Source organism: Vigna unguiculata, chromosome 3, assembly GCF_037176805.1.
Source record: "Vigna unguiculata cultivar grain cowpea cultivar isolate G323 ecotype 2 chromosome 3, ASM3717680v1, whole genome shotgun sequence".
NCBI lineage: Eukaryota > Viridiplantae > Streptophyta > Magnoliopsida > Fabales > Fabaceae > Vigna > Vigna unguiculata.
Window position 1 is genome coordinate 50,696,283 of NC_140794.1, and position 16,606 is coordinate 50,712,888.

The 16,606-nt window shown below is 29.2% G+C and overlaps 2 protein-coding genes across 3 annotated transcripts; one reads left to right on the forward strand and one right to left on the reverse strand.

The window, feature by feature from the left end:
* Window positions 1–802: 802 nt before the first annotated feature.
* LOC114179303 (putative WRKY transcription factor 15) lies at window positions 803–2,569 on the reverse strand. Of its 2 annotated transcripts, none has more exons than XM_085671522.1 (3): window positions 1,723–2,569; window positions 1,433–1,558; window positions 803–1,254 (listed from the first exon to the last, which is right to left on the reverse strand). In XM_085671522.1, exons 1-3 carry the CDS (start codon window positions 2,406–2,408, stop codon window positions 1,095–1,097), a joined length of 972 nt encoding a protein of 323 aa, XP_085527648.1. In that variant the 5' UTR covers window positions 2,409–2,569; the 3' UTR covers window positions 803–1,094. The 2 variants fall into 2 exon arrangements, with proteins under 2 accessions (XP_085527648.1, XP_027921394.1); XM_028065593.2 differs by having other exon boundaries at window positions 1,433–1,561; window positions 1,723–2,561.
* A 7,732-nt stretch (window positions 2,570–10,301) lies between these two features.
* Window positions 10,302–12,907, forward strand: LOC114176382 (beta-1,4-xylosyltransferase IRX14-like). The gene is made up of 3 exons (XM_028061422.2): window positions 10,302–11,193; window positions 11,485–12,006; window positions 12,463–12,907. Exons 1-3 carry the CDS (start codon window positions 10,478–10,480, stop codon window positions 12,668–12,670), a joined length of 1,446 nt encoding a protein of 481 aa, XP_027917223.1. The 5' UTR covers window positions 10,302–10,477; the 3' UTR covers window positions 12,671–12,907.
* Window positions 12,908–16,606: the final 3,699 nt, after the last annotated feature.

Consider the following 16,606-nt stretch of genomic DNA (forward strand, 5'->3'; position numbering starts at 1 on the left):
GCTTCTCTTTTCGTAGAAGTAACGTGTTATGTATGTAGCTAACAGGTACCAGTAACGTCGAATTTATTCGGGAAAAAAATAAAAAATGGTTAATAAAATAGGTGCATAGGTTAATATTAGAATGAAGAGTGAGATTTAGATGGAGAAGATAGTGAGGAAATGAGTTGAGAGAAGCAACGGGAAGAAAAAGAAGATGTGAAAATGAATGGTGATCGATTGAGGGAGGCACATGTGTGAGTGAATGATGAAATCGATAATGATGAATGAGCGAAGGGGGACCCTATGAGCGCAACAAAGTTGACGTTAAGGCAAAGGCAAAGCTAGCAAAACAACAAAATTGGTAACAAGGTAGGACCCTTCTCGCTGCTATAACTTATCAATTCCACACCCACCCATTTTGACTTTCCCTTCGGTTTTCCCACAACACACAACCTCTCTCTTCAATGCAACCCTACCCTTTTTTCCACAACCCAAACCCTCCAACCATTTATGCATTAAAAACTCTCTTAACACTTTCCTCTTTCTAACGCATCACCCACCTTCACTCATTCTTCCATTCTCTCTCTCTTACTTAGTCAACCGTCTCATACACGACATGTCCGTCCTCTTCTGTCCAATTCTTTGACTAGGTCCCTTTCATTGCTTTTTTCTTCACTTTACTCTTATCAAACAAATTCAAAGGAAAACCCGTTGAGTATGGAAATCCATCCATCCCACAAAAAGTTCAGAAATGATGAGTATCCAAGATAAGCACCAAAGATAAAGTAAACCACATTCACCAAAAAGCAAAGCTTAAAAGGAATAAAACCAAAACCCACTTGCTTTCCTAATTTTCAGATTCAAATCCACCACCACCTTACAATTTCTTTTTTAATGAAGCAACGGATTCACAATGATTCAGCCTTAAAGAGAATGAGAAAAAAATAAAAATAAAGTAAGAAGAATCCAATAATATTGTACAGGGAAAAGGAACACCCCACTAATTTGTTTCGAGATTAATGCCCTGACTAGAGTAAAGTTGGTATTGAACAGTCCCATAATTACCCCGTTGAAATCTTGTAAACCTGATTAATGGTTACGTTTCCGATACACCTTCAAGATGATTCAAGAATAAGGTTAGTAGCATCAGCCGCAGAGAGAGTGTGATTGTGCTCCCCCTCGTAGGTTACCACCAGCATAGCTGGGTCATCCAAAGCTCGCTCCACATGCTTTCGCGCTGGACACCCTCTCACGCTACTGCACTTGTAGTAACCCCTGTAATTAAAAATTATCAGCACCCCTCACTCCTCAAACATTCAAACTAGGTCCTCACAACCACCATAAAAGCAAACCAATAATAAATTGGGTCTACTTTTAAGTTTTGAAATTCAAGAGTCAACTTTCATGTCTGCAAATTACCAAATTACCAAAACCATAATAATACACGTAGTACCTTGGATGAGGGGATCCTTTGATTGGTTTCTGTCCATACTTTCTCCAAGAATAATCATCCGGTGGAATATCAGCCATCTTCAAGCTTATAGCCGGTACCCTCACCACCTTCCTCAACCTCATTTTCCTACTGCGCCACACAAAACCTTAATCTTCAGAACAAACCATCTAAACTAAATTGCATCTATTTCTAAAACCAAAATAGACAACTAAAAAAAAATGGAGCGAGTTCAAATTGAGTCACGAAAAAAAAAAGTAATTCGGAAGAAAGAGGTATAGTCGTTGAGATACCTCTTTTTGGAGCAATGACAGCGGCTAGAGGAGCTACCGCACTTTCCAGAAGGCAAGTTCTCAGAGCTGCACTTCCTCTTGAAAGAGGAGGAGGAGGAGAGGGGAGGCTTCCCGGCGGATGAGACGTGGGAGAGAGTGGTTATGTGGAAAGAGCCCGGCGGCGGCGGAGGCGGCGAGGAGGAAGAGGGTTGTTTGGTGTGGACGTCGGCAGTGAGGGAGGAGATGAAGGAAGTTGCAGGGGAGGGGTAGGAGAAATAAATGGTTTTGGAAGAGGAGTCGTTGAGGGTGGTGTCTGTTTTGGGGATTTGGTGCAGAGGGGTGGCGTGGAAGACGGGAGGCTGGGAGGGTTGTGAGGAAGGCGGCGGAGGAGGAGGAGGAGGAAGAGGAGCTCTTCGGAAGCGGGCGTGGCCGGTTGGAGTTGGGGTTGGGGTTGGGGATGGGCCTGGGCTTGGGTCTGGGCCAAGTAGCGAAATGACATTTTTGAACTTGGAAACTGCTAGGTCAGCGACGGCCTTGCAGTCGATTGCTATTTGATTGGAGGAGTTGTATTGTTGGGGAGTCTGAGAGAGGAGTCTGATGAGCTTCTCGACGCTCTCCAAACCGGAGGCGGCTTCCTGGACGGCATTTTCCTCTGCTTTGGTGGTGAAAGTGGTGGTTCTGTAGCCTGTCATGAGCTCCACGGCCATAGTTGTGGCCACTACACCATGGGAGAAGAGGGATTAAGAGAGAAGGTGGTGGTTGACAAAGTGAAAGAAAATAATAGGAGGAGGAGGAGGGTGGGGAATGGTTAAGCTTATGGTTATGGTCAAAATGGGTGCTATAGATTCGGCTGCTTTGGTCCACTAGGTGACTGGACTGTCACGTTACCCTGTTTCCGTCAAATTTTAGTGCCATCCCATGCCAATAACCAATAACAATCAAACGGACAAAACAAAACGCCTTCTTCTCATTTTAATTACTAAATTATTATTAATATTCTATTTTTAAAATTAAAAATAAATAACTGTTCAAATTCAATTACCATCATATATAATAATTTATAATAACTTAATTTTCTAAATCAGTTTTAATACTCTCTTTTTTTTTGTCGATATAGCTTTCCAAAGCTTAGGTAAGAGGTCTTGCGCTCTTAAATAAGCTTTGAGTCGCATCTTAGAAACTTTGAACATCATTTTGTGAATAAGAGAAATATAAAAATGTTTTAGTTCCTCCAGGCCTGACTCATTTAAATAAGAAACCTGATTTAGCCTTAATTTTGAAAATTTTGTGAAGTTAGTGGAGGACGTTGACCTTTTGTTGGCGAGTGGGGGCCACGGGGTTATTATTGAAGCGAGGATTGTTGTATTGGAGGAGCAGGCGTGTGGTGAATGGCAATGTGTGGGAATGGGAATGGAAGCGGTTGATGGGGGTGGGTTTTGACTGCATTTGCATTTGTATTACACTTGCATTTGCATTACATTTGGTATTGTTGACTTTGATTGACGCCACACCACACCCATAGTAATTGTCACTTTCCTTCGTTTCTCTTTGCTTTCATACTACAATTTCCTTTTATCTATTTTCTGATACTGATATTATATATGTGTACAGGGGAAATAGTTTTCAGTAGTAATGCTTTCTAGCGTGTGTTATTCAAAATCGTTTTTTTAAGATTTTATTAACCAAGGTTTGCCATATAAAAGTCGTTGGGTATGGATATATTAATAGAACTTTTTCTTATATTTGCTTCCATTAATTTGTATAAAAGAGTTTATGTCAAATAGTTGAAGACGAGATGGTAGTTAGATTAATATTTGATTTAAATGGGGTGATAAAAATTGAGGAAGAGTTAAAAGAAAAAACAAAGTAAAAAACAAAGTTTCTTTTAGATTAAATAAAAGAAAAGGAAAAATGAAATACATGTATTGATATTTAATAATTTTATATTATTATTATAAAATGGAAATATTAATAAAATATTAATATATAGTTTAGATTTATATAAATATTTATGAATTATTTATGAAAATTAATCATATTTGATTGTGTATTGTTTTGCATATTACTTCTTTATTTTTCTACAAAAGTCAATGTGTCCTTCTCATGTCGTTATTTATAGTTTTCACTTTTTTTTTATTTTTGTTGTTTTTCTTTACTCTCTCACTTTTTACACTTAAAACAAACAATATGTAAAGGCCTTTGTGATGATTTCACTTCTCTTACCTTGGGTCCCATAACAGAAAGTTCATGACGGAATTACCGAAAAAATAAACAAAAATGGAGATATACCACACATTATGTTATTCAAATATCAAATGTTTTTTACTCACATAACTGATTAGAAATGTACTTTTATTATAATAATAAAAAATAATCAATTGAAAAATAATAAAGAATTTTTTTTATAAGAATTTTTTTTATTTGAATAAAACATTTTTTTCACTCATTTTTTTATTGTTTTTTTTATCCCTCCACCAAACCAGTAAATTCAGTGTAATGAGTTATGCACCCACATGGCTTTTGTTTTAACTTACTCTTTGTTCCTTTATATACGTATACTGTTACTATAATTTTAACGAGATAAAGAAATTTCTTGAATAATTTGTTGTGTTAATCAATTAGTGAGAAAACTCAATTATTTTATTTATATAAAGACAAAATGGTATGATGAGGGGAAATGAAAGAAATTACGAAGCTGATAGGCTGTGATATGCGTCAGACTATGCTTTATATCTTTAAAAAACTAACAACATTTATAATATTATTTTATAGTCTTATTTGAATAAAATTTAAGTAAATCTCAACGAAGTTCAATTTCTTTTTCTCAAAATTATATAAAATATATGTAATAACAAAAAATATATGCTAAAACGCATGTTATTAAGGGATCAGAAATAAATCCGTTTATATAAGTATTGTCCAAACTTATTTTCGTTTTGACGAAAATCTCCACATTGACGAAGTATGAATATGAATATGAAAAATCTCCGACTTGTTCAATTGAATGTGAGAATAAATATGAAAATGTACATATTTGTTTGTTCTCATCTCCATACCCGTCATAATACTCATTCTCATCATACTTCGCTCTGATTTAAATCATTAAAATATTCACAATTAATTAAGTAACCTTAGGTTTATATATATATTGCTACATAGTTTTTCTTTCAATTGTTTGGTTTATCAAAAAATTCAATCAAATCTCTAATATATTTTTCATCTTATTATAACCTTTATGTAATTATGTTCAAATGACGTATGTCAATTAAATATTTTTTATGTCTCACATTTTAATATCTTTATTTTTTTTAATATTTTTATTTATTGTATATTTTCCTTCTTTCACATAAGAATGTTTAACCCTCTCAATTTAAGTGTTTAATAGCATAACATTTCATTTACTGATAATATAAAAAAAATGTATCTTATTTACTTTATTATTATTAATTGTTGTTTTGTTTGAAGAACTCTTTTGTTCTACTAAAACAATTTGGTTAGTTCTCAACCATTCATTATGTTGATATTTTAAAAGTTTTATTACATCTCTGAGGTATTTTTTATCTTATCATACGCTTAATTATACATTTGTTTTCTTTTAATTTCATTTAATAGTCTTTCAAATTATTTGTAAGACACACATTTGATAGCTTTTAAATATTTTTATTTGTTGTTTATTTTTATCATGTAGAATACTATTTTGATATAATTTATATTATTATTTTTTAATTTCTAACTCATTATCAATCATATTATAATTTTGTCAGTATAATTGTATAAATAAATTTTATTTACTATAATATAAAAATTTAATATAATTGTCAATTTTTTTTCATCATCCAAAATATATTGAAGTTCAAAAGATATCATATCTATGTTACAATTTTATTATTATTAGTTTAATATTTTTTTTTCATAATTTTGATCAAGTGATGTATTATAATTTTTATTGGTGTACAAATAAGAGATTCATTAGAATTTAAAAAATTAAAATATATTTTAATTTGAATATTTGTTTTTCTTTTATATCTTTTTTAAAATATTTTAAAATTTTATAACTAGGTTCCATTATTTTTGCAAATTTAATAAATGTTTTGGTTTTCATAAAATTTTATTTGGTATTCTAATTTGAAATGCATCTATAACTATATACAAAGGGGATTTCCTCTTGTGTCCACATTTCATAATTCTAACTTTACCCTTTACAATTTAATTATTTATTAAATTTTAAAAAATTAACGGTTACTTTTACAAGTTTTTATAAAACTATTTACTTATCTCCTTTTTATTTTTTCACCTACTAATTATCAACAATTATTTTTCTCATATTTTCTCCATACATTTTACTTTATTTTTATTTTGTTTATTAACTTAATAACATTACAATATCATCAATTATTATTATAATTCAAAAAATGCGTACACACAGACGCGATAACGCCTGTGTTTACGCTAGTAAATTATAATTTCTTTACGAGATCACAGGCGTTATCATGTCTGTGTGTTTGTATTTTTTAATTTGCATTGAAATTTTAGTTACGATCAATAAGAAATATATAATTAATTTTTAAAATAGTTGTTAAATATAAAATTCGAAAAATAAAATATTTATACAAAAGAAGTTTTTAAAATAACTATTAAAGACAAAAGAGGTTTTTAGAATAAGGGTTAAAGCTAAACTATTTATAAAATTTAATTTTTAAAATAATTATTAAGGATCAAACTGAAATAATGAAATGTGGACACAAAAGAGAGTATATATTTATATATTGTTATAAATTTGATATCGTAGAAACAATTATTCTCTTAATAAATAAGATTTAATAATGTTACGTTTCGTTTACCGTAATTTTTTATTATTATATAAAAATTGATTAACTAATATTGAAATAAAGAAAAATGGGTATAAGTATGGGTACGAGAATATACTCCTTATCCGGTGAAGATGAGGATAAGACAAAAATTTTATACTAGTTAGATTTGAAAATGAAAATGAAGATAAATTTTTTCGATAAAAATAAATATAAGATAATCAAACTCATTCCCACCTCGTTACTATCTCTAATATTACTATTGTTTGTTACAATCAGACATTATTACCGTAATTAAAAAGTATAAAGTTATAAAGTTATTTGATATCCCGGTATGTAATGTCACTTAAATATAAATTTACTGCTGACTAACAATATTACATCACATCCCCCACACTTTTATAGCAACATCACGTTAATGCTACTTATTGTTTTACATCTTTGTGTTTTTATTATTAAATTTAATTGTACTTTTCATAATTTTTATTTAAACTATGAAAATTTTAGTTTTAAATTGTTTTTGTACCAGTTTTAAAATTATCGATCTGACCAAGATTAAGAAATTCAAGATAAGTGGTATATTCTAGAATTTTTCAATGATATTAAATACTCAGGATTCTCAATCATCATATTAAATCGAAAGTTGGTATACTTATCATGATTTTAAAAAATATTAATCAATCAAATGATTTTTGTAATATTACAAGATTGTAAGTCAATGATTTGGAAAAAAATGTTATCTTTACCACAGTAATAACACGCAAAAATGTTGGTGATAAAATATTCATACCAATAACGAACTTGACTTCTTATTCTAGCATGTCTTTCATGTTTCAAAGGAGACATTCCTATATGTTTGTGCTTTGTCATGACAACACATTAATCTTATATTTATTTTAGTTTCTAATTACAAATAAATAAAATAAATGTTGCATTCCTATTTAAAAATATTTAATAAGAGATATACAAATTAATCTTATACCATTATGATTATTTGTTAATTATTGTATTATATTCTTTTGTTTTTTGTTTTTGAATCCAATTTTACATTTAATAAAATTGTATAAGTTCTATATGACAAGATTATAGTGACTTTCTGAACAATTAAATTGTGTATGGATGTTTATAAAAGCTACATACATAAATGTTAACAAAGTTGAAATTTTATGAAAAAACAATGATTATTACAGTTAGTATTCAAGATTATTACATTCACTTACAAATATGACAAAACAATGATTATTACAGTTAGTATTCAAGATTATTACATTCACTTACAAATATGGTAATATGGTCAAATTGATGTCTTTTATTTTAAATCATATTTATCATCATTGTTTAAAAATTAATATCTATTTTTAACTTTCTTTTACCAATTACTATAAAGAAAAAATCATTTACCTTAAAAATAATGTGCGTTGCAGGAGTCAAAATACTAGGTTGAACTTATATATTATTACATTTTTTTAAAGACAATAAATAAAAGTAAATTAAAATAAATCAATTTCTTAGGTTTAAATTATATTCATAGTCTATAGTCTTGGCACATGCGGGTCACCTATCTATAAATGTTTCTACGGTACTGGAAAAATTTATTTGTTTCCTTTTCTATTGAAAAAAATAATAATAATTAAAGTCTTGCAATTATAACAATTATTTATTTATCCAAATACTTTTCTGACACATGCATAAACTTAACATATATTCTAAATTAAATCCCAATATTTAAAAAACAATGTATATTATTATAAACAAATTTATCATAATATTTTTTATTATTCACTATTTTAATTAATTATTATTTTAAATAAATATCTCATAAAATTTATTATTTTTACATATAATAAAATACATTCTTATAAATATTTAATAAATTTTTATTTCAAAAAACATGTGCTTTACATAGTCTAAAATGCTAGTATTTATATATTTACAGTTCAAATCAAACACATTTATTCAATTTCTCTTAACATTTTCTATTTATAAAATACTATCACTATTAATAGTATTCATTAAACTCATTCTTCTTACAAATATTCTCGATCTTACACAAACAAACAAACACATTATTTGTACCACAAATTTTGAATTCAACCATAAAACATTAAAATTTTTAAAGAGATTATTTTTTCTTACCTTAAAGAATATGCCTACTATTGTTTTTCCCTACATGGCTCCATCACTTTCGATCTAGCTAAAGATGAAATTGATTAAGATATCCCATAGAAATCTTCACAAAGATTGATTTTATGACCTTAGATATTGAAAAAGACAAGGAATAAAGTCAAATTAAAAAAAAAAACCTTTTTAAAGATCCAAAAATTTATTCTGTTATGAAAAAAATGAATTCTATTTTTAATAAAAAAATTTCCTTTCTACTATAAAAGAATTTATTTCTAAGTTCTCACATTTCACAAATTAAGAATATAGAATGTTAGTTCTCATATTTCAAAATTATTCATTTCACATATACTAGCGTACACACAGGCGCTATCGCGCTTGTGTATACGCATTTTTTAAATTATGAATAATAGTATTTTAGTAGATGATAATAATGTAATGTTAAAAATGAAGTGAAATGTTAAAAATAAAGTGAAATGAATAGAAAAGTTAATTGTTGATGAATAAAAAAAATAAGATAAACAATTTTATAGAAAATAGGTAAAAATAACCATTAATTTTAAAAAATAGTAAATAATTATATTATAAAGGGTAGAATTGGTATTATGAAATGTGGACACAAAAGAGAGAATCCTATTATTGTGCGTACACACAGGCGCTATCGCGCCTGTGTATACGCATTTTTTAAATTATGAATAATAGTATCTTAGTAGATGATAATAATGTAATGTTAAAAATGAAGTGAAATGTTAAAAATAAAGTGAAATGAATAGAAAAGTTAATTGTTGATGAATAAAAAAAATAAGATAAACAATTTTATAGAAAATAGGTAAAAAGAACCATTAATTTTAAAAAATAATAAATAATCATATTATAAAGGATAGAATTGGTATTATGAAATGTGGACACAAAAGAGGGAATCCTCTTTGTTATTGTTATAGATAATAGCATAAGATTTTAACACCAGTTTAATTATTAAAAAAAAAACGAACTGCAATCATTTTTACAAACTATTATTAGTATGCAATTGAGTGTAAATGATAAATAAAATAACTAAGGAATTTACTATATATAATTTGATTTGTTTATTCAAGTGAAGTTAATCTTTTTAAAAGCACTTTTTTTACCCCTACAAACTTTATCATAATCAATCATTGCAAATAGTTCCGAAGATCCACTTTTTTTTTTCAAATAAAATAACTTTGTTTAAATAAAATATTAATTAATTGAAATAATGAGTCAAATACACCCTTGGTAAAAAAAAACACTTTGTTAACATTATTCTATTTTATTCGAGACATTTAAGTAGCATTAATTATATAATTAAGAAATAAAATACTACTTAGTTATTATGAAATTAAAATGTATGATTGTAAGTGTTTCTTTTTAATTTTTTAAAAAGATCAAACCAATGAGAAAGAAACGAATTTACGCACACCATTATTATCAAACATTAAATAAAGTTTGAATTTACCAGCACCGTTTATCATAAAAACATTAAATAGAAATTGGCAACACTTGGTAGTATCCCTGTACCCCTGTATTATCACTAAAGTCCCAAATATCACCTTAATCCCAACAACAACTAAGTAGGATGATGGAGCAAAATAATAATTGTCCATAAACTAAATAATATATCAAGTAATAACAAAATAAAATAAAGAAAAGATGAATCGATTCAATTCAATCGAACGTTAAGCATTCTTTCACTACTGTTTTCATGTTAGCATTCTTTCTTTCTTTCTTTATGATTCTAACTCCAAAGCAACTCATCATTTTGAATACTAAGTTCCATCACGGCGCAATCTTCTACCTTCTTTGCTCTCTCTTTGAACTAGAGAGGCAAAATGAAGTTCTCGGCGTGGCAGCAGAGCTACATCAACCGCCGGAGCAACAGCTTCAGAGCACCTTTGCCGTTGGAATCTTCCGGCGAAGCCTCCGGTAAGTCTCCGGTGACCACCTTTTCGTTCCTCCTCCACGCCGCCTGCTGCCTCATCAGCGTCGTCCTCGGTTTCCGCTTCTCCCGCCTCGTCTACCTGTTCTTCTTCTCAGTTACCTCAACAAACTTCTCTGCGTTCCGTGGCGGCGAAATCCCCGCTCCGCTCGTCGTGCGTTCCTCCCTTGCCACGAAACCGATGGCGAATCAGGCGAACCAGACCGCCGGCAGCCGCGTGCTGGTTGGGCGGCACGGGATCCAAGTACGGCCATGGCCGCATCCAAATCCCGAGGAGGTGATGAAGGCGTACCGCATAATCGAGAGAGTTCAAAGGGAGCAGAGGGCACTGTTCGGAGTGAAGAAAGCGAAAACGGTTATTGCAGTCACGCCGACCCACGTGCGCACCTTCCAGAAGCTTCACTTAAGCTGCGTGATGCACTCGCTAATGCTCGTGCCGTACGATGTCATTTGGATCGTGGTGGAGGCTGGACGAGTCACCAATGAGACTGCTTCCATCATCGCCAAGTCAGGACTCAGAACCATCCACGTCGGCTTCAATCACCGAATGCCGATTTCTTGGGATGAAAGACACAAATTGGAGGCTCGAATGCGCCTTCATGCTTTGAGGTCAACATTTCAGCTTTCCCTTTATTGAAAATTCTAATGCGTAAATTTTCAATTCGTCTGGTACTGTTTTCCCGCTAATTGGCGCATAAGAAATAATCGCTCAATTACTAGCAAATTGTAAGAGAAATTTGTCCATAATAGTTCTAGCTCAAGGAAAATCGTGAATTGTGTAGTGTGCAGAATACTAATGACTTCAAACCAAAAGAAGTTAGAAACAATTGTACTGGAGGTTTAAAGATTTAGTTTGTTGTTAAGTAAAACGTATGATTGATTTTTTGTGTGGTGGAATAGGATTGTGAGCAACGAGAGGCTGGATGGGATTGTGATGTTTGTAGATGATAGCAATATGCATAGCATGGAGTTGTTTGATGAGATTCAAAATGTGAAGTGGGTTGGTGCGTTTTCGATTGGAATTCTTGTTCATTCAGGTGGTGCGGAGGAGGCCTCAGCAATACCGGTGCAAGGTCCTGCTTGTAATGCGACCAATAATCTTGTTGGGTGGCATACCTTCAAACCATTGCGCTATGTTGGAAAAAGTGCAGTTTACATAGATGATCTGGCACCTGTGCTTCCCAGAAAGATTGAGTGGGCTGGGTTTGTGTTGAATTCTAGGTTGCTTTGGAGGGATCTTGATGATAGGCCAGAATGGATTAAGGATCTTCAAGTGTTGGATGAGATTGATGAGGATATAGAAAGTCCCCTGTCTCTGCTCAGAGACACCTCCGTGGTTGAACCACTTGGCAGTTGTGGACGCCATGTTTTGCTCTGGTGGCTGCGGGTTGAAGCTCGCACAGACAGCAAATTCCCTGCTCGGTGAGTCCTCTTCTCTTCATTACCTAGATTCAAGCAACTTACTTCATTAGTACAACCAAATAGTACTTAACTTTCTCTCCGGCCATGTAAGGACAAGGTCCAGTGAACTGGAGGCTAATGATAGCATGGATAAGGAGGTCAAAAGAAGGAAAATTAAGTGTTATAAAGATCATATTTGGTGGAATTATTAATGCATATTATGAATTAATTTTTATATTATGTCTTTATATAATATGATGTTGGGACATAAATGAATACATTGATTTTCTAAAAACTATATAAGTGTATTTTTCTTTAAAAAAATGAAGTAATAAAGTTCAGTATTAATTTTAGTTTTTATTTCCTGAGGAGTGGTAATATGTATCCGTTGATATCTTCTGGAATTTGGGGAGTTAAAATTGCCGTGTTTTCTGTACATATGAACATATCTTGAGCATTCGATGCAATTTGATGCAGATGGAAAATTGAGCCTCCTCTGGACATCACAGTCCCATCAAAACGTACTCCATGGCCAGATGATCCTCGTCAACTCCCAATCAATGAACATACGACTAAGCATTCTACAAAGAGCAGAACATCTAGATCCAGGCGCAGTCGAAATAAGAGAAGACATGGCGCCAAAGTGATAGGTGTGAAAGTCTCTACACATTCTAAACAAAACTGAGATGTTAATAAATACATTTTAGAAATTTTCTGCCCTGTGAATACGAAACTGTTGACAAGAACGTGGATTGAACAAGCGAAGAAGCTCATGTTCGTACAGGATAGGATACATATATTGTGGTTACTTATTGAAAGACAGTGTCAACTTTGTTCTGGAGCATCTGCTTCATCTCAGGAATTTGGTAATTTTTCTTCGATCTTTTCAATGCAATAGAAAATCTTCATAGGAATATATCCATACGCTCGTCTTTTCTTTCTTTTCATTACTTCTCGGCATAACAGAGCAACAAAGCTTGTACATGTCAATTAATGATTTTAGCACTTGTGAGACACCTTACTTCTTATAGTAAAAGTGTAAACTCATCTTTTCAATTTTTTGATTTTTATACTATTATTTTGACATCTAATAAATTTTTACAGATATTTTTATGTTCAATATTTTACTTTTTAGTCTCTTTTTTCTTTAAAATATAAAAATTAATTATTTTAATAATCAAAATATTTCTAAAAGTAGATTGTCAAGTAATGCATCTATCATCTCATAAAATCGAAAATCATTGTCCCATGAATGTCACTCATTCATGACATTTAATTTATTTGAAATATATTAACAATCGTATCTTCATTGAATTCCAATGTATTGTTAACTTACCATTTTCTAAAAATTAAATTTAAATACCTACGCTAAACTATACAATAAAAATATGTAAATACGTGAAAAATTATAAAAAATATTATTAACTTAATTATTATTTAAACGTCATAGTGAAATTTATACTGTTTTAATTTCATTTATCAGTGGCGAAGCAAGTATTTTATGCCATGTCAAATAGGGATGGCAACAAGGTGAGATGGGGACGGGCTTTGCAATCAAATATATATATTTCTATAAAAAAAATTCATTCCCATTTTAATATTTACATCCAAATGGGTATCAATTTTTTGTTTCATCTCTATTTCTACTGGATAACGGGTATATACTTATATCCATACCTATAGTCAATCTCTTACTCTTTCAATATTAATTAATTTTTATAAAATAATATAAAATTACGGTAAAAGAAATATAATATTATAAAATATTATTAAGTGAAGGGTTGTTTCTTCGATATCAAATATTTAGAAAGAAATTATAATTGTATACATTTTAAATTAGAATACCAAATAAAATTTCATGAGAACCAAAATATTTATTAAATTTGCAAACATTAATGAAACCTAGTTGTTAAAATTTAAAAATATTTTTTAAAAAAATATTAAAAAAAAGCAAATATTCAAATTAGAATATATTTTAAATGTTGGTTTATTTCAATTTTTTAAATTCTAATTATTCTCTTTCTTTACACTAATAAAAATTATAATACATGACTTGATCAAAATCATGCATGGAATAAAAATTAAACCAATAATAAAAATTTTTTAAATTAGATCTTGTATATTTTGAACTTCAATATATGTTGGATGGTGATAAAAAAAATTCATAGCAATTATATAATGTTTTATATTATAGTAAATAAAATATATTTATACAATTATAGTGACGAAATTACAATTTGATATTGAGTTAGAAAAAAAACTTATATAAAATATAACAAAATAGTATTTACACAATAAAAATAAATAACAAATAAAAATATTAAAAAATTATCAAATATGTATCTTAGAAACAATTTGAGATATGATTGAATGAAATATTACAAAGGAAAATAAATATATAATTAAGGGTGTGATAAGATGAAAAATACATTAGAGATCTAAAAAAAACTTTTTAAATATCAATGGTTTAGTAATAATGAAAATTCTTTTAGCAAAACAATAGAGTTTTTCAAATGAAACAAAAATTAATAATAGTAGACAAAAAAATAATCTTTTTTATATTACTTAGTAAAATGAAAAGATTTATGCTATCGAACACTTGAATTGAGAGTGTTAAACGTTTTTTATGTGAAAGAAAAATAAAAATATTAAAAAAATAGAAATATTCAGATGTGAGACATAAAAAATATTTAATTAACATACATTAATTGAACATAATTGAATAAAGGTTATGATGTGATGAAAAATATATTGGAGATACAAATGAATTTCATAAAAGACAAACAATTAGAAGAATTAAAAAATAAAAAGTGTGTAGTAATATATATATATATATATATATATATATATATATATATATATATATATATATATAAAGTTACTAAATTGACTATGAAAGTTTAATAATTTAAGTGAGGACGGGAATATGGCGGGGACAAATACTATGGCGTGTATGGGGACATGCAGACGGGACACATATGTACTTTTTCATATCAATCCCCATACCTTATTTAAAAAGTCGAGAATTATCCATATTTGTATCTATACCCAATCAATACAAAAATTTTCTGTCTAAATAAGAATAAATTTGGATAATATTCATGAAGACAAATTTATTTACCATCTTTAATGACAAGTTGATATTCAAATAAATATTTAAAGAAAAATACGTCTTTTTTTAGTCAAGGTTTTTAGAAAATCATGATCACATATTTAAAGTGTCCTTTTTTGTCTTAATAACTTTCTATTCATAAATAATATGTGGCAAACTTTTTATTGTCTTTTCATGTTCAGTAATATTAACATGATTAATATGCTTAATTTTTAAAGGATTTCACTTGCTATCCAAGTTATTTCAGAGTGATGGTTTAGGTGACCTACTTAATTAGGAAGCGATTTTGTTTCATCAAGAATTTGTTTCAAAGAACTTATCTCCTTATGACAGATCTTCAACGTTCGAAATCCAATTGATTGGTCTTGTTCTTAGGAAGGCTCGAGACATTAGATGCAATTTGACGCTTATTGTAACGCTTCAATCATTATATAGAGATATTTGTATATTTGTGCGGGAAGATTTTTGTAGCGATAACTATAATATAATTTAATATACATAAGTACATATATAAACAACATAAAACATATATAGATATATGTTATCTAAATTATCTAAATGTACCTAATAATAAAAGCTCTACTTCATAATAAATCTAAGTATTTTCTAGAGTCAAACGTTTTAAAAGAAGATTTTTTACAACTTTTTCGAACAACTTTGACTAAATTAGTCATCTTGTATTTGTATCATAAACACATATAAAATAAAAAGTATGAAAATAAAAGAATTTTTGTAAGCGTCAAATATCAGTTTTAATAAATGTGACATACAATAACAAAAAGTAGATCATATGGTCCAAAATTATAAAATTTAATATTCACTTTATCAAATCTATTTATCCATATTCCACTTACGGTGATATTTCCAAAGAGCAAAAGTCACATGAAAAGTAATTGAGTATTTGAATATTTTTTATTAAAAAAAAGTTAAATATGCTTTTGGTTCTTCAACTTTTAGTGAAAATTAGGATTAGTTCTTTTTAAAAACCTCGATCCAATCTACTCTCTCAACTCTATAAATGCATGAATTTAGTACTTTTAACCAATTTTTTTAAGCTTATTTGACGTTTTAAACACATTTCATTATAGTATTTTTGTTTGTTTATATTGTTTAATACATGTTCGCTTCAATATTAGCTGAGAAACACGTTTGAAACGTAAAATAAAGTTAACAAAATTTAGTTTAAAAGACTAAATCCACTCATTTCTAAAGATAAGAGGCTACAGTGGTTCAAGGTTTCTAAAAGGAATTAATTCCAATTTTTACTAAAAATTGAAATGCCAAAAACATATTTAACCTTAAAAAAATTACTATGATTACAAGCACAGACGGAACTTAGTGATGACACGACTCCCCAATTTTTTATTTATTTTAAATGTTATATATATATATATATTTATATTTTTTAAATTATATTTATGTATTATTATATTATTTAAATTAAGTATGTTATGAAAAATTATAATAAAAAAATAAAATAAAAATTAACTTAATAAAGATTTTTGTAAT

Coding starts and splice junctions, on each gene's coding strand:
- LOC114179303 (XM_028065593.2), bottom strand. CDS start 2,408: ATGGCCGTGGAGCTCATGACAGGCTACAGAACCACCACTTTCACCACC. Junction 1,562..1,722: donor TGTCATTGCTCCAAAAAGAG/GTATCTCAACGA, acceptor TGTGTGGCGCAG/TAGGAAAATGAGGTTGAGGA. Junction 1,255..1,432: donor AAAGGATCCCCTCATCCAAG/GTACTACGTGTA, acceptor TTTTAATTACAG/GGGTTACTACAAGTGCAGTA.
- LOC114176382 (XM_028061422.2), top strand. CDS start 10,478: ATGAAGTTCTCGGCGTGGCAGCAGAGCTACATCAACCGCCGGAGCAAC. Junction 11,194..11,484: donor ATGCGCCTTCATGCTTTGAG/GTCAACATTTCA, acceptor GTGGTGGAATAG/GATTGTGAGCAACGAGAGGC. Junction 12,007..12,462: donor GACAGCAAATTCCCTGCTCG/GTGAGTCCTCTT, acceptor AATTTGATGCAG/ATGGAAAATTGAGCCTCCTC.